This window comes from Mustela putorius, unplaced genomic scaffold (genome assembly GCF_011764305.1).
Source record: "Mustela putorius furo isolate JIRA1106 unplaced genomic scaffold, ASM1176430v1.1 tig00000095_pilon_pilon_pilon, whole genome shotgun sequence".
In the NCBI taxonomy this organism is placed as follows: domain Eukaryota; kingdom Metazoa; phylum Chordata; class Mammalia; order Carnivora; family Mustelidae; genus Mustela; species Mustela putorius.
Window position 1 is genome coordinate 27,232,171 of NW_025421280.1, and position 27,980 is coordinate 27,260,150.

The 27,980-nt window shown below is 54.9% G+C and overlaps 1 protein-coding gene across 7 annotated transcripts; it reads left to right on the forward strand.

Moving 5' to 3' along the window:
- Positions 1-213: 213 nt before the first annotated feature.
- On the forward strand, positions 214-26,750 carry PDE4C (phosphodiesterase 4C). Of its 7 annotated transcripts, none has more exons than XM_045081583.1 (18): positions 214-489; positions 1,357-1,417; positions 6,352-6,557; positions 17,541-17,732; positions 18,280-18,316; positions 18,407-18,480; positions 18,772-18,824; positions 19,178-19,290; positions 19,371-19,464; positions 20,007-20,170; positions 20,374-20,472; positions 20,904-21,068; positions 21,153-21,252; positions 21,897-22,051; positions 23,838-23,960; positions 24,217-24,399; positions 24,854-25,276; positions 26,553-26,750. In XM_045081583.1, the coding sequence occupies exons 1-17, from the start codon at positions 449-451 to the stop codon at positions 25,238-25,240; spliced, it is 2,247 nt and encodes a 748-aa protein (XP_044937518.1). In that variant the 5' UTR covers positions 214-448; the 3' UTR covers positions 25,241-25,276; positions 26,553-26,750. The 7 variants fall into 7 exon arrangements, 6 of the variants coding, with proteins under 6 accessions (XP_044937518.1, XP_044937511.1, XP_012916144.1 ...); XR_006607179.1 differs by having other exon boundaries at positions 215-489; positions 24,854-26,187; XM_045081576.1 differs by having other exon boundaries at positions 215-489; positions 24,854-25,283.
- Positions 26,751-27,980: the final 1,230 nt, after the last annotated feature.

Consider the following 27,980-nt stretch of genomic DNA (forward strand, 5'->3'; position numbering starts at 1 on the left):
GGCTGTGCCTTGGCCAGGACTCTGGCCTGGAACCCCCTTCAAAGCTGGGTTTACCCTTCCGTGAAATGGGTGGTGACAGAGGTGGGGTGTGAAGGTCACACAGCACATGGGGATGAAGCCTGTTGGGCAGGGATGGGGGAGGTCATGCTCTAATGATTTTCAGGGGCAGAGGGATGGCGGGGCCTCCTGGGCAGGCAGCCATTCCAGTGAAACATTAACTTTCAGTAGCTCCCAAGGGTTCAGAGCCACATAGCACCTTTCCTCTGGTCACAGGACCCCCCCCACCTTGCCCCCCACCCGCTGTGGTTCCAGTCGCGGCTGTTTGTGAGGACTGCATTGAGCAGAGAGGGTCATCTACCTGCCTAGAGGGGTACAGCGTGGTGACCAACTTTCCTGGAGCCTCCAGGGACCCCAGACGGCCACCCCTGAACTCCTGAGGCCACACCGCATGGGCTGTCCTATGAAGCACCTGTCCCAGACCCTGAGCTGGTAAAATCTTTCCATTCTTAACCTCAAATCTGCACCTTGCTCTGTCTCCCTCTCTCTCTCTTCGTGTCTCTCCATGTCTCTCCCTTTCTCTCTCTTTCTCTTTGGCTCTTCGTGTTTCCACCTCTCTCTTATAAGCACACAAATATTTAAACGTAACACCCGCTCACCCTGAGCCTCCCTCCCCCTCACACACACTCCCTGCCGCTCTCCCACCCGTGTAGGGGACATGCTCCCCCCCTCCCCATCACTCAGAACTAGGTGTGCTATGTGGGTGTGTCCCGTCCGTCTGAGCCTGGCACTGAGGTAGTTAAGGGGCTCTGCGGGGGTGGGGGGCCGGGGGGGGGGGAGCAGCTGGGGGGGACTTTGGGCCACCCACTTGGGCAGGTCCAGTCCTCCCCTCCTCTGCTCCCAGGGAGGTCACGGGACTCAGACCGGCCTCAGCGGTGGCAGGGAGTTCCAGGCCTGCCTGAGCCCAGCCGATCCTGTATGAGTTGGGGGCAGAGGAGGAGGTTCTGAGGCACTGGGCCCAGAAGCCACCGGGAGCTGTGCTGGAAGGTGAATGGAGTCCCCGAAGGGGCCCAGGGCCAGGGGATTTCTTCCTGAAGGTCCTGATGCTCCAAGGCTATGGACCCTGGCATGGAGGGGGCAGGAGGCTTGGGTAGGGTGCGTAGGCTCCAGGAGCCCCTGCAGAGCTCCGGGGGCTGTCCCACAGCGGTGCCTGTGGTATGGCCCGGGATCCCTTGATTGAGCATCTGTGGGCACCAGGAGAAGGGTACAGGGTGTGGGATGAGCTCCTTGTCTAGGGGGAGTCTCATGGGAGTACAGCTTGATCCCAGGGCCTGAGGGGTCTCACATCTGTCCCCACAGGCTCAGAGATGTCTGCAGCATGCGGCGCAGTGGGACAGCCCTCTCCTTCCTGCTAAGCGAGGTGAGTGGGGGTGGAGCTGGGCTGTCCAGGCCATGGGGGTGGGGCTCACAGTACCTCTCCTAGTGGAAACATCCAGAGCTGTCTGGGGACCTATTTACAGACAGGGAAACTGAGTCCCAGAAAGGTTACTGGGAGTCTGGGACTCAATCCCACTCCACTGTCCAGCCCAGGGCTGCAGCCTTGGCTTTTAGGGGCAGGAGTGGGCAGTGGAGCAGCAGGGACCCTTTGGGCTCTCGATGCAAGGTTTTGATGGCCCAGTGAGAGGAGGCTTGGATGCCCCCAGTCCAGGGAGCGCATGTGAGGTCACACCTTTGGGGCAGAGCCAATGACCTCATTCTAGGGAACTGAGATAGTGAGCAGAGAACCCAGCAGGAGCTAATGGTCACCAATGCCGGAGTGACTGATAACCTCTCTGGGGCTCTGTTTGCTCATATAAAGAAAAGGGGCTAACATTGTGTGGGTTAAGGGAGGTCTGGATGCGCTAGTACCTGTAGTCAGCAAGGTCCCACATGCGTTGGTTGACTCATTGATCCACGCCTCAGCTGTCTATGCAAGGAGAATAAAGATGAGGGTAGTCCCAGTTTACAGACGAGGAAACTGAGGCACAGAGAGGCTAGCCCGCCCTCAAAGTGAGGGGCCAACGGAGATTTGAGCCTGGGCCTTCAGGACCCTTGTGTGTGCTCTGAACCCCACTGCTGAGCTCCCCCAACTGCTTCAACCACCCAAGATCCTTCCTTTTCCTCCTTTTTTTTTTCCCTAAGATTTTATTCATTTATTTGACAGAGAGAGAGTGCTAGCAGGCAGAGAGGCAGGCAGAGGGAGAGGGAGAAGCAGGCTCCCTGCTGAGCCAGAGCCCAATATGGGGCTCAATCCCAGGACCATGGGATCATGACCTAAGGCAAAAGCATATGCTTAACTGAGCAACCCAGGTGCCCCCCACCCCCGTTCCTCCTTTTTAACATGGTGTGTTGCAAGGCCCTGGTCAGGCAGCCCTGATGAGCCCTGGCAGCCAGCTCCTTCTCTGAGCCGTAACTTCTTCCTCGGTAAAGTGGGGACCCCTTAGAGCTCCCCTCAAACACACAATTTACAGCATCAGTCATTCTACTTGTACATGGGATGCTCCCTGAGTTTGGGGCCCAGCTTTGGGCATGGGGGCCATGGAGGCTCATAGGCTGTGGTGACAGATGTTCAACTAAGGAAAAGGATAAAATCTGGGGATGGGTGAGTGGGAATGAGATTGCCCAAGCTGGGCAGGAAGGTGACATTTAAAGATTTTTTTTTTTTTTTTTTTTTTTGGACAGAGATCACAAGTAGGCAGAGAGGCAGGCAGAGAGAGAAGGGTGGGGGGAAAGCAGGCTCCCCGCTGAGCAGAGAGCCCAATGCAGGACTTGATCCCAGGACCCTGGGATCATGACCTGAGCCGAAACAAAGCCAGAGGCTTTAACCCACTGAGCCACCCAGGTGCCCTGGAATATGACTTTTAAAAGAGTAGATGAAAACAGGCAGCCACTTAGGGGGAAGAGCTGGGGGAAGGGCTTTCCCTGTAGAGGGCCTAGCTCCTGCAAAGGCCCTGAGGCAGGTATAGTTGGGGCTGGGGCTGGGGAGGTGGAGCTAGGGAAGATGGAGGAAGGTGAGAGGCAGCTGTGGGCGGGGACTCGGCAGTTAGGGTTGGTCCTAGAGGCTGGACTTGGTAGCACCCAGGGCTAGCACACATGAAGATCTTGGGGACAGGCAAGATGGACAAATCAAAAGGCAGCTGCTCAGTGTCCCTCCAAGCCCTTCCCCCTCCTCCCCTCCTGCCCCCACCCCCACCCCTGGGCTTTCTGTCCCCACTCCAACCTCTCAACGGGGAAAGCAATCAGTCTGGAGTGGCAGATTGATTAATGCTGCCGCTGAGAGGCGCGGGGGGGTGGGGTGGGGTGGGGGGTGACCCTCCCCTCTCCCGCCTGCAGCTCTCAGAGTGCCGCATCCTTACTCCAGCCTCAGTCCAGATGGGGGAGGGTCGGTCAACTGCTCCCCACAGGGCCTGTCTTACCTGTTTCACCCTAAAACCAGCCTGGCCCCCCACAAGCCCAGACCCAAACATCCAGCTGCCTCCACTGGCTCTGTTGGGGGGGGGTCACATGATGATTAAACCAAGCCCTAATTTTTTAAAAAGATTTTATTTATTTGTGGGGGGAAAGATAGAGGGAGAGGGAGAAGCAGACTCTCCGCTGAGCAGGGAGCCTGATGCAGGGCTTGACCCCAGGACTCTGGGGTGCCTAGGTGGCTCATTTGGTTAAGCGTCTGCTTTTGGCTCAGGTCATGATCCCAGGGTCCTGGAATCGAGCCCTGCATCAGGCTCCTTGCTCAGCGGGGAGTCTGCTTCTCCCTCTCCCTCTGCCTGCTGTTCCACCTGCTTGTGCTCTCGCTCTCTCTGCCAAATACATAAATAAAATTTATTAAAGAAAAACAAGGGGTGCCTGGGTGGCTCAGTGGGTTAAGCCTCTGCCTTCAGCTCAGGTCATGATCTCAGGGTCCTGGGATGGAGCCCCACATCGGGCTCTCTGCCTCCGCAGGGAGCCTGCTTCCCCCTCTCTCTCTGCTTGCCTCTCTGCCTACGTGTGATCTCTGTCTGTCAAATAAATAAATAAAATCTTAAAAAAAAAAAAAAAAGAAAAGAGAAACAAAAACAAAAAACCAAAGTTACCTCTTCAGAAAGGCCCCTACCTCTGCCGTGACAACATTATCAGTGGCCCTTCCATCACCCTCCAGGCTCCTACACGGTTTAATTTTCTTTCTAGTACGATGTGCTTGACCTATCATTTTGTATCTGTATCTGAATAAACAAGTGAGTAGGAGTGTAGGGAAGTGGTTTCCCCATCTGGAACTCACCTTCCGCAAGAAGACAGCCGGCAGTTGATAGCTCAGGGGGCCTCCCGTTCTGGGAGGGGCCCCCTGTAGCCACACACTCCACCTTCTGCTTTCCTGCACATCCTCCCAGCTGCCAGGAACCCTCCCAGGGGAGGCCTAGTGTTGAACACTTAGATTTCTACATTAGAACTCAGCTACTCCTGGAAGAGGGTTATGTTCCTATGAGGCTGGGAGTGGGAGGACCGGTTAAGCATCCTGGGTCCTAGAAGGATCAGATCTGTGCAAAGAGCTAAGTGGGTTTGCGGGGAACTGAGTGGTTCCCAGTTGTGTGACTCTCAGCAGAGCATTTCCTCTTCTCCTGTGAAGAAATGCCCTGTAGAAATACGCCCCTTGGAGCCTGAACTGACATGTGTTCCTCATACCTTCTTTGCGGAACCCCCTTGCCTTAGCTCTGACCCTAATTAGCCATATTTTCTTGGACCTTGGTTTTCCCATCTGAATGATCTGATTACTGAGACAGATTAATCTGTAAGGTTCGGTGGTAGAGCAAGAGAAGGCGGGCCTGCCCCTCTGAGATCCACCTCTCCCACAGCCCATTGGCTCCTTTGACACTCCCCTAGCACAGCCCCGCGCCTCCTCCCCAACGTAGTGAATTTTAAGTCCTAGGGTCAGCACCACTGACAGCTCTCAGCCTGGGACTGGAACATCTAGGGGTCTGTCCTTATATTACTAACAACCCCAAGTAGTTGGTACCATTTTCATCCCATTTCATAGACAGGAAAACTGAGGTGGGCTTTTCCTACACCACACGGCATGGGCTGAACCCAGTTCTGCTGGGCTGGAAAGGTCATGTTGCTGACTCATCAATTCATCCCGATTCTATCTGATTTTCAAATGTCTCAAGTGTTTACTCAGGGCGCGATTGCCAGCATCATCTTATTTAATGTCTCCTGCTCAGTTCTTCCTTCAAGAATTGAGGCACTAGGGGCACCTGGGTGGCTCATTGGGTTAAGCCTCTGCCTTCAGCTCAGGTCATGATCCCAGGGTCCTGGAATCGAGCCCTGCATCAGGCTCTCTGCTCAGCAGGGAGCCTGCTTCCTCCCTCTCTCTCTGCCTGCCTCTCTGCCTACTTGTGGTCTCTATCTGTCAAATAAATAAATTTTAAAAATTTTTGATAAAATGAGGATAATGGTATAAAATAGCCTTATTGTGCCCTTATGACCTGATCTATGAGGGATTCCCTAGAACAGTGCCGATGGAGCGTCCGTGTGCAAGAAAGGTTAGCTGTTGGTACTGCTGTTATTATCCACTTGTTTACTTATTGCATATTTTATTTTTATATTTTTAGAAGATTTTATTTATTTATTTGACAGACAGATCACAAGTAGGCAGAGAAGCAGGCAGAGAGAGAGGGGGAAGCAGGCTCCCCGCTGAGCACAGAGTCACCCAGGTGCCCCTTATTTTTATATTTTAATACAAATATAATATGATACAATACTTTCAGAAGGAGTGTTATTGTAATAAATAGCAGTATATATCATAATGTTATAAATATGAATATACAATGTGCTAACTGATTAATAAATATTTCTGCAATGCCTACTGTGGGCCAGGCACTGTTCATATCCTGCAAGTTTGAGATCCACATCCCCATTTCTTAGATGAGGAAGCTGAGGCTCAGAGAGGTAAATTCATTCAGGGGGAAAGAAACACTCAGGGTTTCCTGGGAGTTCAGTTGGTTAAGCATCTGCCTTTGGCTCAGGTCATGGTCTCAATGGTCCTGGGATCGAGCCCCAAGGGCCCCACTGAGCCCCACGTGGGTCTCCCTGCTCAGCAGGGACTTTGTTTCTCCTTTTCCCTCTGCCCTGCCACCACTCATGCTCCCCCTCCTCTCAAATAAATAAATAAATGAAATCTAAAGAAAGACACACAGACAGACAGACAGACAGACAGACTCAGATACTCCGGTCCAGACTAGGAATCTGGGTGAGGGAATCTTGGAGCTTTCCCCTGGTCCCCCATGTCCCAGAGAGGCTCCCTGCCTGGGAACTTGCTTATGTCTCGCCACTGTCTCTCTCCAGAGGGTCCGGGAGCCAGTGGATTCTGGCTTGGTCCCCATGAGCCCACTTGGCAGTGGTGTCATCCGGAGAAGATTTTCAGGGACTCCACTGCTGCCACCGCTGTCAAGCCGCCTTGGAACCCCTGGAGAGGTTGAGCCCAGTGCCTGTGTGGTGTTCACTATCGAGTCTCAAGGGGCAGAGCAAGGCCACAATCCAGACCCAGGAAGGTGAGGAGGCAGATTGGGACCAAGGGGACCAGTCTTAGGTGAGAGAGCATGCCCTGTCTAGCTGAACTTTTCTCTAACTTGTTCAGAAAACGTTTATTAAATGCCTACTGTGTGCTGGGCCCTGTACTAGAATCACAGCCATGGGCAAGCAGGTGCTCAGAGGCTGATGATGGAAAGAGACTCGTATCAGGTGGAGAGATCAAGGTGTCTTGGGAACCCAGATGGGACTTCTGGCCCAGCGTTGGGGAGTATAAGGTGAGGAAAGGACCACTTGGAAGAGGTGGCATCTAAGATTAGCTTGAAGGATGAAGATAAGTCAACCATAGACGTTCAGGGAAGCCTATGCCAATTAGAAGGAACAGATTGTACAAAGCCTTGGACTCAAGAAGATCAGGTATATGAAGAATTTAACACAGATCAGTGTGACTGGAGAGGAGCCTGGTGATGTGGGCAGGAGCTGGACCACACAAGACCTTATGGGATACAATGGGAGGCCATGGAGAGGTTTTCAAGAGAGTGAGTTGATCAGATTGGCATTAGAAAAATTCTCTGTGATGACTGGGATTGTCAAGGCTTGGGCAGTTCTGGGCAGTAGATGGATGGATCAAGGTGGAGAGAAGTAGGCAGATTTAGAAGTTATTTATGAGGTAGACACAGCAGGTATTGGTGGGCACGAGCAGGGGGTAAAAGAGAGGGGGTACTGGTGTGGACAGCTCCTGGTCTTTGACCCTTCAGTTGTGATACCCCTTTTCATCCTTCCAACAATGCTAAGATGTGGGACACCATCATTATCCCCATTTTTCAGAATAGAAAACAGGCTTAGAAGGGGGGAGCGACAGCCAGCCAGTGGCAGAACCCATGTTCCCCACCAGTGGACCAAGTGGTCTCCCACATCTTTGGAGGGTAGGGGGCTAAAAGGAAGGGCAGTGACTGAGCCATGAAAGTAAAGGATAGAGCAAGAGTCATTTGTTTTCCTTCACCCAGCAAGATGTGGCAGTCCTTGTTGAACAAGATGATCGCAGTCAGCCTGACCCAAACATTTCCCATTTCTCCAACCTGGGGACACAACTAGGGTAGAGGGTGGAGAATCTCCATGAGAAATAGTCTTGAAATACCCTTCTGAGATCGTGGCTCTTCCTGCCCCCAAACCTACTGCACCAAGTGTCTCCAAATGCCTCCCTGCCCCAGCCCAGAGCCCACACCCACCCACCCAGCCCTGCTCCTATGCATTTCTGCTTCTGTTAACCATAATAGAAAATGTTCTCACCCTCCCTTTGCCACCTACCAGGAAATTACCCCTGAGATTAGGATGCCTGGTGGGCAGGGCCTTGAGTTTCTAGAACTGGAGAAGGGAGGGGCAGGTCTGGGATTTGAGGGCAGGAATCGTGCCTGTGAGGTGGGGCCCAAGGCATAATGGGACGAATGAGATCCCGCCATTTCCGCTGAGGGTCTGGGCGTTGGTATGGCTATAAAAGCGTGCCCCTCTCTACCCACCCCCACCGTTGGCAGCCCCGACTAGACGCAGATTCTCTGTGCCCACCCTAGCGATGCGAAGACTCTGTTACAGCTCTCCCCATTTCTCTGCCCTTCCTGGATCCCTGCTCTGTGCGAGTGGGGGTTTTAGGGCTCCAAAGAGACCCCATCTGGGGCTGAATCGCTAAGCCTACCTTCCTCAGCTTGGCAGAGAAACACCATCCGTGCCTACCTCTGAAGATCAGAGCCCTTGACTCTGCTTCCAGACTCCTTGCTACGGTCACTGGGGAGGGTTGAGGACCCGCCGCTGCTCAGCTTTCAGCACCTCCTGGGCAGACGACGCTCTGGTGTGGAGGTGCTCCCGAACCCCTGTCTCTCCGTGCTTCCTGCAGCTAGCTTCTCGCGTCTCATCCACCAGCCCCTGAATCTACTACCTGCTTCCCTTTCAGCACCAGGAGAAGGGACAGAGTCTTAGAGCTGGGGGGTCTTCAGAGTCCCTTCCTCCCTGGTCTTCATTCGGCATCAACAGGGAGGACAATTTCTGTCGTCTCCTCTCCAAGCTCGTGTCTTGACCCTCCTTCATCCAGCACTACAGGGGACAGCAAACCATTCTCTCCTCTGGGGTTGTCCCTAGCCCCGGTTTCCAACCTCTACCCCAAGTTCTTTTTCCCTTGCTACCCTTCTGCACCATCTGGCACGGACAGCTCCTCCGTGTCAGCCCCACCTTGAGCCCCTGTTTCTACCTTCTCCCGCCTCAGCACCTCCGGCGCGGACAGCTCCTCGCTGTTGCCTTCACCCCCGGCCCTGGCCCGACCCCGGCTCAGATACTCTTGGTTCCCAGGGACGGCTCCCGCGCCCTGTTCTCTTTGCTCCCTGCTCTCCCCGCTCCCTTCTTCTGGCGCATGGAGACCTCAGGGGTCCAAGAAGGGGCGGAGGCATCCAGCGAGCTGAGTCGCGCTCGCAGCCGGCAAGGCATAGCCAGACCCCCGAAGCACTTGTGGCGTCAGCCCCGGCGCCCCATCCGCATCCAGCAGCGCTTCTACTCGGACCCGGACAAGTCCGCGGGCCGCAGTGAGCGGGACCGGAGCCCGCGGCTGGGGCTCGAGAAGTCTCGGCGCTCCTGGCCCACCTCCTACAGGCGGTAGGTGGGCGGGGGCAGGGCACTCCCGAGCCGTGGGGGAGGGGCGCGCAGGGCCTGGCGGGAGTGGGGGAGGGTCCTCGCTTCTCCCGGGGCGGAGGGTCTCTGCCGCCTGGCTGGAAGCCGGTTCTTTGGAGGAAGAGAGCTGTTTTCATGTGGGGTGGAGCTGGTGGTGTCATGATGGCTTATGTGATTGGGTGTGCTGAGGTGCTGTCGCTTCTGAGTGTGTGTGAGTCTGAGCAGCTGCCTGCCGTGTGTGCTCCGACCCGTGGTGTGAGTGCCCACAGCCAGCTGTGTCTCTGCGTGACTGGATGTGTCTGGGTGTGTGTACACCAGTTGTGTACGTCCCTTTGTGTTTCCGCTTGTGGTGCCCATGGGCTTGTGACTGGGCGTTACTTCACTCTGACCCAGTTAGGTGTCCAAGGGTCTTCCAGATCTTGGAATGTCCTGGGATGTTTGCGGGGTTTGTGGCCATCATGAGTATCTGAGGGCACCTTGCAGAGGATGTATGAGGACCAGGGCGGGCCAGCCACAGCACTGGGGAAGGAGCCTTCTCTGTGGTCCGTCTGGGCCCCTGTCACTTGGGAGGAGTGGAAGCCTCTTGGGGAGCCTGAGCACAGGATGTTTTTTCCACATCAGAAGAGATGGAATGGAGAAGGGGGGAGTCGGGGTGGGGAGGGCTGCGCCTCCTTTTTCATATAAACCCAGGAGGGCAGACAGGAGAATAAGAGACCAAAAAGAAACACAGAGAGGGAAAACAGGGGACTTAGAGGGACCAGAGATGGGAGTCCCAGGGCTGGACGACTGGATCTAGGAGTCCCAGGCCCTCTTTGGAGAGGAGGGGGAGCCATCTAGGCGAGATCTAGAGTCTGGGGTTTGAGGTTAGGCTGGGTGACGTCAGGGAAGTTCCTTTCCTCTCTGGATCTTGGTTTTCATTTTCTCCCACCTTGGTCCGTGGACCTTTTGGGGCCAGTGACTTCTTACTTAATAAACAACCCTGACCTAACACTCCCAGCCTGGTCCTCAGCGCCCTCCCCCCCATTCCTCATCTCCTCCTGCCCCCACTCCCAGTGACTCATGATTTTCCATCTTCAAGAAAGAACAAACAGACAGGTTTGCACCCGTCTTAGGGGGAGACCCCAAGTGACTCTGGAAGGCAGGAGATCGTGTTCCTGTGAGTGTGCACACATGTGCGTGTGCATGTATATGCTGGTGTGGGGGGAGGGGCTCAGCCCTCAGAGAAGCCGGGTTTAAGGACAACCTACTGTGTGGTCCCGAAAAAGTGACAGTGCTTCTCTGAACATCAGTGTCGACAGTGAGATGCAAACATGAATCTGGTATTTTCTACATTTTGTCTTGAACTTTCTGTGTGGAAGCCTGGTTCCCAGATCTGGCTTCCCTCCCCACTGGCCCAGGAAGATCATGTGGTCTGGGATCCTAGCATTTTGTTCAGCAAGCACTTATTAAGCATCTACTCTGTGCCAGGCCCTGTACTGGAGACCCAGCAGTGGACAAGCAGGTGTGGACAGGCTCATGGTGGAGACACTTATAGCAGGTGGAGATAGCACAGTGTGATCTGTGTTTTGATGGGGAGAACTTAGGGAACCAGGGGAGCCCAGAGGAGGTTTCTGATCCAGCACCGGGCGAGGAGGAGGTGGGAAAAGATGGGAAAAGATGGCTTGAAAGAGGTGACATCTAAGCTTAAACTGAAGGATTTTTTTATTTATTATTTTTAAAGATTTTATTTATTCATTTGACAGAGACATAGCAAGAGAGGCAACACAAGCAGGGGGAGTGGGAGAGGGAGAAGCAGGCTTCCTGCTGAGCAGGGAGCCCGATGTGGGGCTTCATCCCAGGACCTTGGGATCATGACCTGAGCCGAAGACGGACACTTACAGACTGAGCCACCCAGGCGCCCCAAACAGAAAGATTTAAACCGAAGAAAATTTAGCCAGGAGGACTGAAGGGAAGGGTGTACCGAGCAGAATGAACAGAATGTGCAAAGACTCAGAGTCAAGAGGATCAGGTGTACAAACAGCTGACTACAGATCACTGTGGCTGAAGGGTGGGAGGAGGAGGCTCTCTATTGACTTCCAAGGGTTTATTGAGCACCTACTGAGTGTCGGACACTGAGGGCGCACTGTGAGCAAACGCAGGTCCTGCCTTAGAGGGCCTGGTGGGCCAGGCAGATCCAGATCAGGTGGTCATGACAAGGAAATGTGAAATTGTGCCCATGAGAGAAGGGTGCTCTGAGAATATTTACCCAGCTGGTCAGGGAGGGCTTCCTGGAGGGGTCATGCTCCAGCTGTGACCTGAAACATGAAGAGTCAGCAGGAGAAGAACATATGGGCAAGGGCAGGGGATGGCATGAACCTGGCTGGTTCAAAGAAAAGTAAGGAGGGGGATGAGTCTGGAGCAGAGTGAGCAAAGAGGAAGGGGTCAGGGAGGGTCAGACCTCAAAACCTCAGAGAGGTATGGATTGAGATGGAAGGCAAAAGAGGGCCATGGGAAGGGCCTGGAGCAGAGGAGGGTGAGATCTGACCCATGTGAGCATCTATACATTAACTCAGCCCCTGCTCTCCACTCTGTCTAGATTCTCCATGGGGGCGGGGCCGAGGGGAGGCACGCTTGGGTGGCTCAGTCAGTTAAGCGTCTGCCTTCAGTTCAAGTCATGATCCCAGGGTCCTAGGATCCAGTCCCTGCTCAACAGGAAGCCTGCTTCTCCTTCTTCCTCTCCTTTTACACCTTCCTGCTGCTCATGCTCTCTGTTTCTCCCTCTCAAACAAATAAACTCTTTTCGAAAAATAGACTCTCCATGGGGACTTGGGCAAGTCCCCTCTCCTCTCCAGACCTGTTTACTTGTCTGTAAAATGGGCATAACAACACCCACCTCCCACCTCATTGGGGCCACTTGGTGGCAGAGGAGGAAAGCATCTGCCAAAAGAACTGTTTCAATGGAAATTTGAGACAGTGCTAAGGACACTAGACTGCTGGGCACTTCCTCAGGGACAAAGTTGGGATGAGGGTCCTCTTTCCACCCCTCCTTCAGCCTTAGCCCCTTCCCGGGCTGGGTTTGGGGCCTCCCAAAGTCAAGCAGACCAGGCTTCAAATGCTGAGTCTTGGCTCTGTGGCTCATTTTCTCCATCCCAAAAGTTATTAATAGAACATTACTGTTAAAACTTTTAATAAAATATTTAAAGTTGAATCTATTAATGTTTCAAACCATTAAACTATTAAAACTCTTGATAAAACATTAATGTCAGAGTAGCCTCTGGGACTTCAGAGGGGATGGAGTCAGTTAAGCATTAAGTGGGAGAGGGGTCAGGCTAGGGAGCCCTCTAGGCTGGGCTTGAATGACACTGGCACTGCCACTCAGGGCTATGTGACCCCGAGCGAGTGACCACCACCTCCCTGTGCCTCAATTTCCCCATCCACAAAATGAGCATGATAGTCCCCATTTTGCAGAGTTGCTCTGAAAATCAAATTACTTTTACATGCTCTGCCCTGGGCTCAGCTCCAGGCAAGTAGGAAGCTGTCTGTATTGATGCATTTTGTCTTAGTTTTCCATTTCATGTCTGTGACTTCTGGGGAGCAACTGAATCTCTCTGTACCTCAGTTTCTCCTTGAGGACATGGGACCCTTACAAGCCCCTCCCATGGGGCTGAGGTGGTATGGAGGCTCCTCTGACCCTGTCCCCAGTGCCTCCACCAGACGGATCCTGGCAGCCTCTATCCCCTGGGGACTGGCTATAATTAGGTCCAGCCACAGCAACTAGAGATGGTATTTTTGACTTTGGGACAGCGAGTCTGGTTCCCACCAGGTGTCCGGTTGCAGGGCCATGGGGGCAGAAGGAGGTTCCCAGCCAGGTCCTTGAGACTGTCTGCACTCCTGGGCCCCAGTGTGCCCCTTCTCTGAGCCTCCATTTTCTTACCTGTACAATGGGGACAATGGGATGGTTGGGAGTCAGGAGAGAGTCAGAGTCTCCTCTCTGTGGCATCTCAGGTTCCCCCACTGAAGCTCTAATCACCCCCTTTGTATATCACATTCCCCTCAGAGTGGCAGAAGTGTGGGTGCCATTTGACTAGGGACCCCCCAAAATGCATGAAGTCCCCTGGGATAAAGTCCAGGCTGGGGAGGGGGTGTCATCCCACAGCAGGGACATAGTTGGACTTAGAGCTTCTGTGTGGCCTCAGCTGAGAAGCCCAGCCTCCTTGGTCCTTGGCTGCCTCTGCCTAAGACATATAGGCATTCAAGGTCCTGCCCTCAGATGTGACATCTGAGACTTGCTATCCTTTTCTGTGGCATGGGGCAGGGCCACCCCAAAGCCATTCAGAGGATAGAGCACCTGCTACAAACCCCAGAAAACCCTCCAGAATCTCCCTTTCCAGGCCCCCTGTGTCCTTCCCGAGGCAGGGGGAGAGGCGGCTGATGCTTCACAGACGGAAGAGCTGGCGGGAGTGGAGTGCGGATGTTTGTTCAGTAGAGACAGCGGGAGAAGGAAAAGGATCCAGAGACAGGGCCTGGGGAATGTTAGAGCGGGTGGGGGTCACGTGAGGACTTGTGGAGGGGGACTGGGAGAGGGGGAGCTGGGTTCAAACCTCTGCTGTCCTGCAGCAAAGCCACGTGCATGTTACTACCTCTTTCCCAGCCTCAGTTTCCCCACCTGGTAAAGGGTTAAGGGTTTGTAGTTTGAGGAGCAGCCCCTGGTGGCTTCAGGCCTCATTTTCTCCATATGGAAAATGGGCAAAGCGATATTGGAAACACTGCGTGGGATCTGGGCAGCCCCTCAGCAAACTCCGTGCCTCGGTGACCCTCTCGCAATGGAGGCCACTTCCCTTTCTGACTTCCGCATTTCACTTTCCAGCCAAGTTGTCAACCCAACAAGCTGCCCTAATTAGGGCCATGTTGACAGAAGGAAGTGTCTAAGATCCGGGTTCTGGGACCCACAGGGCCACCCTCGAAGGGAGGGAGCAAAGAGTCGCGTCCAGCCCAGTGCCTCAGTTTCCCCATTTGTCCCGGTAGGGGCATCCAGGAGAGGTCCAGCGGCGAGGCGGAGCCGGTGCGCCCTCTGCCCCCTCCCCGCCGGGCCCCGCCCCCGCGGCCGTCCAGAAAAGGTCCCGCGCAGCCTGCGCTGGGTTCAGCCTCCACGCGGTCTTGGCGATGCAGGGACCCCCCGCGCCCGCCCCGGCCCCCGGGCCCAGCTCCCCTCGGGGATCCCCGCGCGGCTCCCCCGGGCTCTTCAGGAAACTCCTGGTGAACCAGAGCATCCGCCTGCAGCGGCGCTTCACTGTGGCCCATCCGCTGTGGTGAGGCGAGACGGAGGGCCCGCCGGGGGTCACCAGAACGGCTAGGCTGGAGGTGGGAAGGGCAATGTCAGGGACAGCTGGAGCCGGGTCGCGAATCAGGGTAGGGACGCTCTGCCCTGCCCTCTCTTTCTCAGTATCTCTCTCCTCCAGCCCTATCTCCGTCTCCCGTACTTGAAGACTCTGTCTTTCTCTATCTCTGTCTCCCTCCACCCCTCCACCGCCCTCCACCCGCTGCTCGTACAAATGCCCGGGGGACCAGCGTCTGTCCCCTTCCAGCTGTATGGCCCAGAGCAGGACGGGCTGAGGCTCACGTCTCCTCCTGACCCTTTGCCTGCCGGGGGCAGGCGGGCTGAACGCCCTGCGAGTGAGGGGAGGAGGGAGTGACTCCTCCCCTTGTTGTCGCTCCCCAATCAATCCCGGAGCCCGCAAGGAGATGGCCCCGGGGGCCAAACACTAAGCCTCCGGTGTCCACAGGGGAGAACCGGATTTGACTGGGGGCCTTCGAAGTAGGCTGTTCGCAGTGTAAGAGCGCGAGTTGCGTGTCCCACGCAGAAAGTGGACCCGCGTTGACTGGGAGCCGGTTCCTCGCAGCCCCACGCGGTTGCGTCCTAGAAAGACTGCATCCATCGTTCTGGGTTCTAATCCCGACCCCTTCAGGAAGCTGTGACCTCGTGGGGCGCGGGGGCGAGGCTGGGGTCGGAGGTGTGGCCTTGTGGGCGCCGACCACTGTCTGGTGCTTTGCTCTGGATTCGTGCCACATTGGCATCCACTTGATAATTTGGCACCTGCCGGCTCAGGGACTGAAGGTCCCTTCGCCAAGGTCACACGGCCAGTGACAGCTGGCAGGGTGGAGGCAGTCGTGACGGTGGTCCTTGATGGCGCCCTTTCAGTCCGAGAGGGGCGCGGTGTCCCAGGTCCCAGAGAGCGCCGGCAGGGCACCAGACACCTGCGAAGAGGGGTCCCTGCGGAGGGTTCCGGAGAGAGTTCAGGGGCGTCGGTGGTCAGCCCTCAGTCCCAGAAGGTGAGGCTGGAAGAGGGTGGGTCCCTCCGAGGCCCCCTTGCCTCAGTTTACCTATCCAGTCGGAAGACAGACGCACGGTTCCCACAGTGCGCGCGACCTCGTCCCGCGCCGCCCGCGTCATGGAACCAGGGTCTGACCCCACCGCTCCCGGCTAAGTTTAGAGCAGAAAGAAAAACAGCTTTTCTCGCGGCGCGAAAATCCCTGCCTGGCCCTTAACCCTCCGCACCCATTACCTGGATTCTAATCCAGCACCCTGTTGCCTCTCCTCAGTTTCCCTATTGATCCATAGGTTTGCTCTACCAGAAACTTTGGGGAGAGGCAAGGGAGGTGTAGGGAGTCGCCACTCCCAGGGCTCCCCCTCCGAGCAGGTTTGGGTATCCGCTGCCGCTAGCCCTCCTGGGCGTCTCTTTGCTAGCTTCCGAGCCCCGGCCTGGGCAGGGTAGGGTTAAGAGGCACCCGCTCTTCAGGGTGACGTCAGGAAGCGGGCTCGGAAGCCCCAGCTGTCAGGGGATTCTCTGGGAAGCGCCGAATTCGAAAAGGCTCGAGAGCAGCCGGACATAGCCGACTATTTCCGAAAATACCCGAGTGAGACCGGAAGAAGCCGAATATGCCCGATTCGGGCCGAGGGCTACACGGGCTTGCTCGGAAACCTAGCGCAGCGGGATTTCGGCGAAGATGCCCGTATGCATCCGAACCTGCCTGAGCACCGTCGGGCGACGTAGCAGGACCTTACCGAATTCGCGAGACCGAACCTGTCAGGATCAGGGCAAACATGTGTGATGAGACCCAACTCAGGTCAAACGTGACCGGGACGGACCGAATCCAGTCGAACTGGACAGAATCATGTCGGAATTCCCCACTCCCACTGCCATCTGAGCCGAATCCCCTGCCCCGAGTCTTCTGGCAGATGCCAATCCCGGCCGGTGGACTGGGATGGGGTCGCTTGACAGGGGACCGGGGGTACACTGCCTCTTGGCCAGGAGCCCTGTGTCTTGGGCGGTCCCAGGTGTCTTGCTGGTTTCGCCTCTCCTGTCTATCCCCTTCTCCCTTCTCAAAAGCCAATGACTCCCACACAGGCAGCTCCTCTCCCCGGTTGCTAAGTCTTCTCTCTCCTACTAACTCCTCTCCTGAACTTCTATTTCCTCCCGCCCCTCCCACTTTTTCTCTGATCTGTAATCCCAGAGGATAGGGGTATAGTTCCCCCTTACCCAGTTCGGGCGTGTTGTGTCCTGACAGAGACACCGGGCTGAGAGTTGGGAAGGGGTGTCGGGGTTTATGGACACAAGGGGCACTGGGGGGAGGATAGCGCTGCGGGCAGAGGGCACAGCCTGTGAAAGGCCCGGAGGTAAAAGATAATAGGCAGATCCTTTGGGCCTAAGATGAAGCAATGGTGGGGAAACTGAGGACAAGACCAAGTGAGCTGGGAGCGTGGTGACACAATTGGGACAGGGCCATACAGAATGAGTGTGGGGGCCTGGAAGCTGGGGGAGAGGACAAGTGATCCGGAACATGGCCAAAGAGGGCTGGGAGAGGCTTGGAACATGTCAGATCCAAGCTGGACCCAGGCCCCCTCTAGAAAGGAAAGCCCAGGAAGTCGTTTCCAGTCCCAGTGAATTTATCATGTGATATAGATCTTAGTTTACTCAGTAGTACAGGCCCACAGCCGCAGTCTGCTCGTCTAAAAACACTCTCGGAGAAGGAGTATGCCACATCCATATTAGAGAGCAAGTGGTTGATGTCCAGAGAAAGGCCTAAACCTACCCGTGGTCACACAGCCACTTGGGGACAGACCTGAAACTCATGTTCTGGGGTCCAGATTGGTCTCAGGGGGAAGGGCTCTGGGGTACAGATGTGGAGACGGAGGAATGACGGGCACAGGGTCCCTGGGGGGTGGAGTGCAACTGTGGGGCAGGTGGACAACCTGGAGGCTACTTCTGTCCAACCCACCAAAGCTCCAGGGAGGATGTGACACAACGGGTGTGGGCCACAGCCAGGCATCAGCATGCCAGGACCCGCGGCTCTGACCAAGCCTAATCTGCCTTCAGCTTTGACCTGGAAAATGGATTCTCATGCGGCAGAAGCACCCTGGACCCTCAGGCTGGGCCTGGTCTTGGCCGGGTCATCCAGGCCGCTGCTCAGCACAGCCAGAGGCGAGAGTCCTTCCTGTACCGTTCTGACAGTGACTACGAACTCTCGCCCAAGGCCATGTCCCGGAACTCCTCTGCAGCTAGCGATCTGTGAGTCCAAGCCTGGCGGGATGACACCTCCCGGTTCCTCCCTCCTTCCTTAATTCCTCCACTCTGCACACCTCCTTCAAATGGTCATTTGAACTGGGCTTTGAGGTTTAAGGAGGTGTTTTCCAGACAGCTCACTCATGCCGTGGAATATGGGGAGAATGATATCCGAGAATTATCTGTTTGACTTGCCCCTGGGGTTGGGTGGCAATCTGGAGACATTAAACCCAGTTAGAGGCAACCGAAAAACACCTTGGTCTGAGATTCTTGGTAGCCATAATGAAAAGAGAAATACAATAATTTCCGCTCTGCCTCTATTAAGATCTCTGCCGCCCCTGGTTCCCTAGTTGGGAGATGGGAATTGGCCAGAGGAGATGCTTTCAGAGAAGAGTTAGGTGAGGGGAGCTTAGGGACTAAAAGGACACCCAAAGGAGAGTCATGAGGGGAGGACGCGCTCAGCGGAGGTCATAGTATGGGTGAAAGCTGGAAGATGGGAACCAGCGTGAGGGCTTCTCCTGGCCGCCTTTCCTGATGTCCCGTCTCCCTTCAGACACGGAGAAGACATGATTGTGACGCCCTTTGCCCAGGTGGGTGCCCACCCTTTGTCCCTCCTCCCGTGAGCCAAGCTGGCAGAGCCGACCCCTGCTTTCCATCGCTGATCGCGACCCTTCCGACAGGTCCTAGCCAGTCTGAGGACCGTTCGGAGCAACGTCGCAGCCCTCGCCCACCTGCAAGGCCGCGGGACAGTCAAGTACGTAGGGAGCGGGGTGGGGGCGGGGCCTGGCGGAGAGAGGTGGGGCCGACGGGCACAGGCATCGGGGCGGGGCCTGCATTAGAGATGGGCGGGGCTGGCGGAGGGGTGGAACCAGGCCTAGAAGGGCGGGGCCTGAAGGCAAGGGGAGGCAGGCTGAGGCGGGGCCCGACCCGAAAGAACACGGCCAGCAACCCTGGGGTGGAAGGGATGGGGTATGCTGGGTGGGGGCGGGGCCTGGGAGACTTGAAGGCGGGGCTGTATGAGTGACGTAGGCCACCCCTACCGCAGGCAGGCATCGGTTGAGAACCCCCCAACTGGCAGTCAGCCCCCTCCACCTACAGGTAATGTGCCTGCTCCCACTCCCTCCTCCCACTGCTGGACAGCTGTGAACCTCCTCTCCATGGTGACCTACTCCGCGCATGAGTCCTTAGGCTTTGCTAATTGTAGTCCCCAAAACACCCTTGGGGATGGAGTCTTCCACGCCCATATTACAGATGGGGAGGCCAAGGCCCAGGGCGGGCAGAGACCTGCTCACAGTCACACAGCTACGTGGGGATAGATCTATCACTCAGATCTTGGGGTCCTTAATGGCCTTATTGGGAAGGGCTCCAGGGTCCAGATGTAGAGATAGAGGCATGAGGGGCGCAGGGACCCCCAGGGGGGTTGGTCAGCCCCTGACCAGCTTGGCCCCCAGAGGACACTGGGCAGAAGCTGGCTTTGGAGACACTGGACGAGCTGGACTGGTGTCTGGATCAGCTGGAGACACTGCAGACACGGCACTCAGTGGGGGAAATGGCCTCCAACAAGGTGAGGAGGACCAGATAGCCGAGATCATTTGCCTCTGCCCACAGTGTCCCCATCATCACTGCCCTCACCTTCCCCTGCAGTTCAAGCGGATGCTGAACCGGGAGTTAACTCACCTGTCCGAAACCAGCCGCTCTGGGAACCAGGTGTCCGAGTACATCTCTCAAACCTTCCTGGGTGAGCTGTGGTGGGTCACTGCTTGGGCAAGATTATAGAGGTAGGAAGGAGGAAGAAAAAGAAAGATTTGTAATACAAATCTCAATCTGAGGAAGACAGAGCCAGACATGAACACCTCCGACCCCACGGGTCAGAGACGGACCGCAGGGAAGAACAGAGGGAACTTTCAGGAGGAGGAGGAGATTAAAGCTAGGGTTCTGAAGCCTGTGTAGAAGTTTTCCAAGGGGGACATGGAGTGAACATGGAAACAGCTAGGTCTCCAGTTTGGGAGATGGAAAGAACATTTGGCTGTTTGGGGGAACTACTGAATCCCAGGTACCCAAGGGCAATGTCAAACAGAAGGGGGTCCTTGAAGTCAGCCATGAACGGAGGAGAAAGGTAGTTACAGGCGAGAGAGACTTTACTCCAAGCTTACTTTGATCTAGGTAAAAAGGCAATAGGTTGACCCTGAAGCTTGGCAAGATCCAGGACCTGACTCTAGGCAGGATAAGCCCAGCAGGTCTGAATCAGTTTCCCTGAGCCCTACTGTTTTCTGTCTACAGACCAGCAGACTGAGATGGAGCTGCCTAGGGTGACTCCCATGGAGAGCCCAAGGCCCATGTCCCAGATCAGCAGCCTCCGTGGGCTCCCCCACAGGGCCAGCCTCTCTGCAGCCACCGTCCCACGCTTTGGGGTCCAGACTGACCAGGAGGGGCAGTTGGCCAAGGTGGGTCCCCAGCTGGAATCCTGAGACTCGAGTCTGAGTCATGACTCTGCTTGTTTGGGTGCCCTGTCTTGGGCCTCAGTTTGCCCGCTTGTCTACTGGGCAGGTGGGGCTCAGTGTAGGACCTGGGGCATGCTGGGGAGTGTCTGTGGTCCAGGGGCTGAGGAAGGGGAGCTGGAGTTAAGCTCCAGTTCTGCACATTCTAGGAACTGGAAGACACCAACAAGTGGGGGCTTGATGTGTTCAAGGTGGCAGAGCTAAGTGGAAACCGTCCCCTCACAACCGTCATGTTCAGCATCTTCCAGGTATCTACCTGCCCTTGGCTTCCAGGGCATCTGGAGTTTCTTTCCTTCTCATCTTCCTACCCCAAGACCTCCGGGGACACTCATTTTCAAATCCTCCCTGATACTTCTGAATGGCATAATTTAAGCTGCATATTGAAGGTTGGATAGGAGGTCACTGGGTTGAAAAATTCATTGTCAACAAACCTCAGCCCCAAGCCTGGCCCTGAAGAGACCCAGTCTTGGAGGAAACAGCTGGATACCCTCAGCCTTGTGAGGTCAGGGCTAGACCAGAGGGGAAGGACAGGGACCAAGGGAGTTCAGAGGGAAAGATGGGAGGGCATCTTGGAAGAGGGGGTATTTGAAGGTTGGAGAGGAGTTCAGAAGAAGAGAACGCATAGTGCGTGCTGCTGCCCAGAGGCCAAGGCCTTGACTGGAGGCCTGTGATGGACCAGGAACGGGACCTGCTCAAGACATTTCAGATCCCAGCGGACACACTTGTCACCTACCTTCTGACCTTGGAGAGTCACTATCATGCCGACGTGGCCTACCACAACAGCCTCCATGCTGCTGATGTGGCCCAGTCCACGCATGTGCTGCTAGCCACACCCGCCCTCGAGGTACTACCCTGAGGCTAGAGGCAGCCAGGGTGGGTGCTGGGGGCAGAGCCCACCCCTTACCTCTTATGCCACGTGCCTGCGCAGGCTGTTTTCACAGACCTGGAAATCCTGGCTGCCATCTTTGCAAGTGCCATCCATGATGTGGACCATCCTGGGGTCTCCAACCAGTTTCTCATCAACACCAGTGAGTCATGGGGTGGGGCCCTACCTCCCCTGTCAGTCATGTGATCTCGGGCCCACCCATTCCTGTTGTGAGTCCAGTTTCCCTGTTTGTTGAAAGGGCTGAGACCATCCCTCGCTTAGGTGCTCAGAGTGGTTCCAGGTACACAGTAGGTGCTCAATAAATGAGAAAATAACCAATGTGGGAGAATGGACCTGGGGCCACAAAGATTTTAAAGCTCAGAGTCCTTTGAGGTCTCTGAAGAACTCAGTCAAATAATTATTGGGTGTCTCGGGTATACATCCTTGGAGAGCTGGGGACAAAAGTAGAGACTTCTTACTCGACGACCCCAGAGTCTAATAAGATGACGACTTAGTTGTTCAATCAACCAGAGCTCAGTACACACTGTCTCCTTGGCCATGCCAACCAAGTTCTTGAGGAGTCCCCAGTCTTAAGGAAGCAGAGCCGAACACAGATGCCCCCAGCCCTGCAGGCAGGATTGGGCTAGCTAAGGGGAAAGACAGAATTCTAGAAGATTTCCCAGTGTAGAAAGGCATTAGAGGCAGGGCCTCCACGGATGAGTAGGAGTTTGCCGAGGGCTTGCAAAACCTACCATTGGGTGGAGTGGGCAGGTGGACAGGTCTTGATGCTGTCCGCCTCCCCCGAAGACTCAGAGCTTGCCCTTATGTACAACGATGCCTCCGTGCTGGAGAACCACCACCTGGCCGTGGGCTTCAAGCTTCTGCAAGCCGAGAACTGCGACATCTTCCAGAACCTCAGTGCCAAGCAGCGGCTAAGTCTGCGCAGGATGGTCATCGACATGGTGAGGCCATAGCTAGGAACGGAGCAGGGTGATCTTGGGCTGGCGCGGGTTCAGCTGGACCTGGCCATGTCTCCTCTCTGAACCTGAGCTTCCTCCTCTGTAAAATGGGGTAATGACCAGCTAAGCCCGGGGCGAGGCTCACCAGAATTAAGTCCAGGCTGCCCTTCATACACCAAGTTTCTGGGGTCTCAGGTACTGTTTTTTCTGAAACATAAGTCTGCCCATTTGATATTATTCAGATTCGAAGGCGAGAGTAAGTTTTGGTGTTTTGTGCCTCAATTCATTAATAATAATAATAATAACATATAGTTATTATTATATATTTATTATGTATTATTATGTTATTATTATATAATAGTATAGAATATTATTACATGTTTTAAAAGATTTTATTTATTTATTTGACAGAGAGAGATCACAAGTAGGCAGAGAGGCAGATAGAGGGGAAGGGGGAAGCAGGCCCCCTGCTGAGCAGACAGCCTGATGCGGGGCTCGATCCCAGAACCCTGAGATCATGACCTGAGCTGAAAGCAGAGGCTTAACCCACTGAGCCACCCAGGCACTCCAGAATATTATTATTATTTTAATTAAGCAGGCTCCACACCTAACATTGGGCTTAAACTAACGACCCTGAGATCAAGAGTCACATGCTCTAGCAACTGAGCCAGCCAGGTGCCTCTCATTTATTAACCTAACACGCATTTACTGGACCCCTATTGTGTGCTTGCTGTGCGTCAATGACCAGTAGAGTTCTGGCCTTTATAAGACTCATGGACTATGGGGGAGATGGAACCCCAGGCGAAGTCATGATGGGAGACCTGGAGACAGAGTTGGGGGAGGGGCTGTTCATAGCTGGGGAGGGGTCCTCCCCACTCCATGGAGGGAACACCGCAGTCACTGGCGTGCATGGTGTGGAGGGCCATGAAGTAGGGAGTAGTGTTCCCAGCAGAGGGAACAGCATGTGGGGTTAGCTCTGAGGAAACCAAAGGTCTGAGTGCCGAAGAATTAAAGATTTGAGGAGGTGGAGTTAGGGACTTGGGCAAGAGGTACCCCCAGTGGGCGCAACGTTGAGGCAAATGGGAGATTGGGGGGAATTTTTGAGATTTTTATCTGATCCACAGAGCCTTTGGGCTGCCTGTGGGATCGTTCCTGCGCTGGCTCTGCTTGGGTGTGCCCAGTTAATTTTTTTTTTTTTCAGTTGATTTTTAAATAGGGTTTAGAGCTAAATTTCCTTCCAAATGGCTGAAAACAGCCCTTTTGATCACACTGTGGCCACAGGAAGGTGGTTGGAGAGCACCAAGGCAGGTCCTTTCTGACTTTAGATCCATCTGTGGCTCCCATGGCCCTCTGGATAAGCCCCCCAGACCCCTCTGAGACCCACTGCACTCCTCACCGACTGTTACTACTGTGCACTCACTTGCTCCAGCTACAACTGCCTCCTTTCTGTTCCTCAGCTCATCCAGCCCCAGGGCCTTTGCATAGGCTGTACCCTCTGCTGGGCCTCACCCCTGCTATCAGGCACAACTCACCTCAGTCCCCAGTTTAATCTCCCTCTCCCTTGCCCTGTCCCATATGTGGGATGCTCCCCGTGATCCCAACAACCCCAGAGAAGGGACCAGTAACTCAGTCTCCCTTGTGAATCTTGTGACATCCCCCCATTTCACAGATGAGGAAACTGAGGCTCAGAGGACTAAGGGTCAGAGTAGGTGTGGTGTCTGGAAGGTGGGGAGAGGGGTGGAGCAGGCGCAGTCCTCATACTTGTCATCCTCCCTTGTCTGCCCTCCAGGTCCTGGCCACAGACATGTCCAAACACATGAACCTCCTGGCTGACCTCAAGACCATGGTGGAGACCAAGAAGGTGACAAGCCTTGGAGTCCTGCTATTGGACAACTACTCCGACCGCATCCAGGTGTGTGGCCAGGTGGGCCCCAGGAACACCACCCCCCCGCACCCCCCCGCCCTGGTGCCCGTGGCTCTCACTTCATTTATTTCTGAAACACCAACTGTGCACCAAGCTTGAAGAAACAGAGGCACCTAGAGTCCCATGCCTGTGCCTTAGCCATGACTTCCCCAGCCCCAGTTGTAAGATGGGTATGTTCATGGTCCCAGTCTCTTGGGGATGGGGTGCTATGACCAGAGACCTCCCTGAACCTTGATCTCCCCAGGTCTTGCAGAACCTGGTGCACTGTGCAGACCTCAGCAACCCCACCAAGCCGCTGGAGTTGTACCGCCGGTGGACGGACCGCATCATGGCCGAATTCTTCCAGCAGGGCGACCGGGAGCGCGAATCAGGCCTGGATATCAGCCCCATGTGTGATAAGCACACCGCCTCGGTGGAGAAGTCCCAGGTCTGAGGGCTCCCAGGCTGAGCCACCAGCAGACAAGGGGGGAAAGGGGAGGGAAATGGTGGGCGAACCAACTCCCAGGAGTCCTGGCTTGACCACAGCTGGCCAGGGAAGGGGAGTGGCCTCAGCATGAGGTCTGCCCTGGACTGGGCGGAGTCAGGCCTGGGACCCTTTCTCTCTGGGATGCTGGGGGAGGGATCTGCCCTCATGGAGTTTGGAAATGTCTGTTTTGGGTGATGTGAGGGTCAGGGCTGGAATACAAGGAAAGATTTAGTAGTTAGGGGAGTCCAGAAGGGGCCGGGGACGTTCCCTAGAGGAAGGGTTGTTTGAAGAGGGTTTTGAGGGATGAGTAGGAGTTGGGAAATGGGATTCCAGACAGAGGGAACAAGCTGGGCAAAGGCCTAGATTCCATGGTGACTCACCACACAGCTACCCCCTCCCCCATATCAACCCGTAGGTGGGTTTCATTGACTACATTGCACACCCACTGTGGGAGACGTGGGCTGATCTGGTGCACCCAGATGCACAGGACCTGCTGGACACGCTGGAGGACAACCGTGAGTGGTACCAGAGCAAGATCCCCCGCAGTCCTGTGGATCTCACCAGCCCCGAGCAGGGGAGCCCTGACCGATTCCGCTTTGAGCTGACTCTGGAGGAGGCGGAAGAAGAGGAGGAGGAGGAAGGAGCTTTAGACACAGAGGTCTCGGAGTCACCTGACACTGAGCTTCCGGCCCCAGAAGGCAGCCCAGAGCCTGGGGCCCTACTCCTGGACAACCAGAGGACTGGGGGCAAGCCCTGCGTGGACCATGAGGCCAATGTGATGGCCGAGCCCTTTGGCACCTAATGGCTCCTGGCGGATGAGTGGACCTTCCAGAAAGAGGTCCCAGGTGGCCCTTGCCTTGCCTCCCCCACTTCCACCCCCCTCTGCACCAAGGGAGACAACCAGGCTTTTAGTTAGAGGCAGACCTTAGGATCAAATTGGAGGCACTTGGCTGGGGTCCATTCTGACCCCGGGCTTTGCCAAGAGAGTTCTCCAAGGGGCTTGACTGCAGGCAGCCTCTTCCAGCGCCCTTGGGATCTCCTTCCTGGGCTTCCATGCTCAGTGTGGAAAGAGGGTGTCTACCAGGCCCCTTGTCCACCTTCTCCAGTGGTCATTCTGGAGGCACAGCCATCACTTTATCTTTTTAGTCTTGATCCCGTATTTATTGAGCATCTACTATGTGCCAGGCTCGCGCCTGTCGTGTGCTTCTAGGGTTGCCCTGCATTAGGTGGTGGCGAGTCAGCCCCCAGGAGACCTACCTGTCCCCCACCCCAGGTACCACCCCTTCATCTGCCAGGCAGCTCCATGCGAGAGAATGGAAACTTGAATCGGAGAATTTTTAGCACCAAAGCTTTGTCCAGAGCCGAACCTGGCTCAAGAGGTCTGATGCGGAGCGGGAAGGGGCAGGAAAGACAGAGCTCTGTGTCCGGAACTGTCTCTCAAGACTGACTTAGCTTGTGGCTGCCTGTGTACGGGTTCTTGCTCTAAGTCAGTGTAGTTTCTGTCTTGGGGTCTCTGGGTCTGTTCTCCTGAGCCCCAGGACCCCCTGCTGGGTCCCCCTCCCACTTTCTCCCTCTTTTAGAACAGCAACAAAAGCACAGCCTTCTCTCCACACCTCCCCGCGAAGGTCTCTGTTTCTGAGGCTGCCCCCAGACTCCCAATAGGGGGAAGGAGACCTCGGAGGCTTTCTTCCCAGTCATAGCCCCTTCTGGGCCTCAGTTTCTCCTCTACGGCCTGATCCTTATACTTGGGTAAATTGTGGTTGGAGGGTGGTGTCTGTGACCTTTCTGAAATACCTTAGAAACGTGGGGTCATTGGACGTGTCTCTGGGGTTAAATAAACCCTATTACCCAAAATTAATACCATCCCCACTGGGGATGGGGAAACTGAGTGCCAATAGGCGGTGTTGCCTGGTCAAGGCCATGCGGCTAGGAGCAGGACATTAGCCAGCAGCGCCCCCTGGCGGAGGGAGGTGCGGAGGGGAGGCGGGGTGAACCTGGGGATTCTTGCCTCACTGGCTGTTCCTCAGGCTCCCGACTCGCGCTGGAGGGGCTTTCCTAGCTCTCAGCAAAAGAGGCGCCTCTGCTTAAGTATGCCGTTCTATTCCCGCTTCCAGAAGCCTCAGTATCTCCCCCACCGTCCTCTCCTCCCGTGCCTGAAGAATTATAATGGGACTCAAGTCGTGGAGCAGCCCCTCGCTTCAAGAACAGCCGGCTTCATTCCTGAATAATTCCATTCCACTGATAATTCAGCATCATCACAAGTAATGATCAAATTCCACAGAAGGAGAATTAAAATTTATCTGGGTCACAAACTTAGTGCATTTCCTTCCAGACTTTTAAAAGGCAAAGATTTAGGGGCGTCTGGGTGGCTTATTCGCTTAAGCATGGGACTCTTGGTTTTGGTTCAGGTCCTGATCTCAGGGTCCTAGGACTAAGCCCCGCATCGGGCTCACGCTCAGTATGGAGTCAGCTTGACATTCTCTCTCTCCCTCTGCCTCTGCCCCGCCTCCCCACTGTGCGCACACACCCCCCTCTCTCTAAATAATAAAAGCTTAAAAAAAAAAAGGCAGAGATTTAGGGGATTTTTACTTATAATTTTTCTCCCTCCCCCTTTTGTTGCAAGTAATACATGTTTACTATAGAGAATTTTAATGCAAACAGATTAAAAAAAAAAGGAAAGAAAATTCTGCTATAACCTTCCTGTAGGTCATCTGCCTTTAGCATTTCACCTTATTTCCCTGTTTCTTTCTTATGTGCCCCTTTAATTTGGGCCACAGGCATCTGTCCATCTCCTTCTTATTGACTGCACTCCACCCATGCTGGTGGTTTTCCATTCCCCAAGCTGTGGCACCAACTCAGGGCCTTTGCACATGCTGTCCCCACCTCCTGGATTGCTCTTCCTCCCCCCTCATCCTCACCCGTTGGGTCTCAGCTCAGCATCTGCTCCCCTGCAAAGTCCTCTTTGACCCCCACCCCCATACCAGGCTGGAACTAGTAGAAGTTCTCGGGGATTCTTTTAATTCATGTCCACTACCCTCTCCACACCCTGATCCCCATAGGTCTGGGCCACGTCCACCACTCCATCCTTGGTATCCCCTAGAGATGGATATGGACAATTTCAAGTCTCTTAACCTCTTTGAGCTTTTATTGCTTCATGGGTAACACGGGCTCTTTTTAAGGATCACATAATTGCAACAGGTGACATCTGAGAAGAATGCGTCCTGAGTTGGGCACTGAGCCACCTTGCTGTTCCCCCTTTCTGGAGTCTTGTTCCCCCGCCGCCTCCTCTGGGCAGCTCCTTCTCCTTCAGGTTCCTGCTCACTTTAACTTCTCCAGGGAGCTCTGTCCTAACCTCCCTAACCAAAGTTACCCTCTCTCCAATCATTCATTCATACATATCATACCATCACAGGGCACTTACTGTGTCCACGGGTCTAGGTGTTAGGGACACCAATTCCTAACTCTCAGAGGTCTTAGATGGCTAATGGATAAATAACTCAAATAATTATTTATTTTCCTTTCTCTCTCTCTCTCTCTCTCTC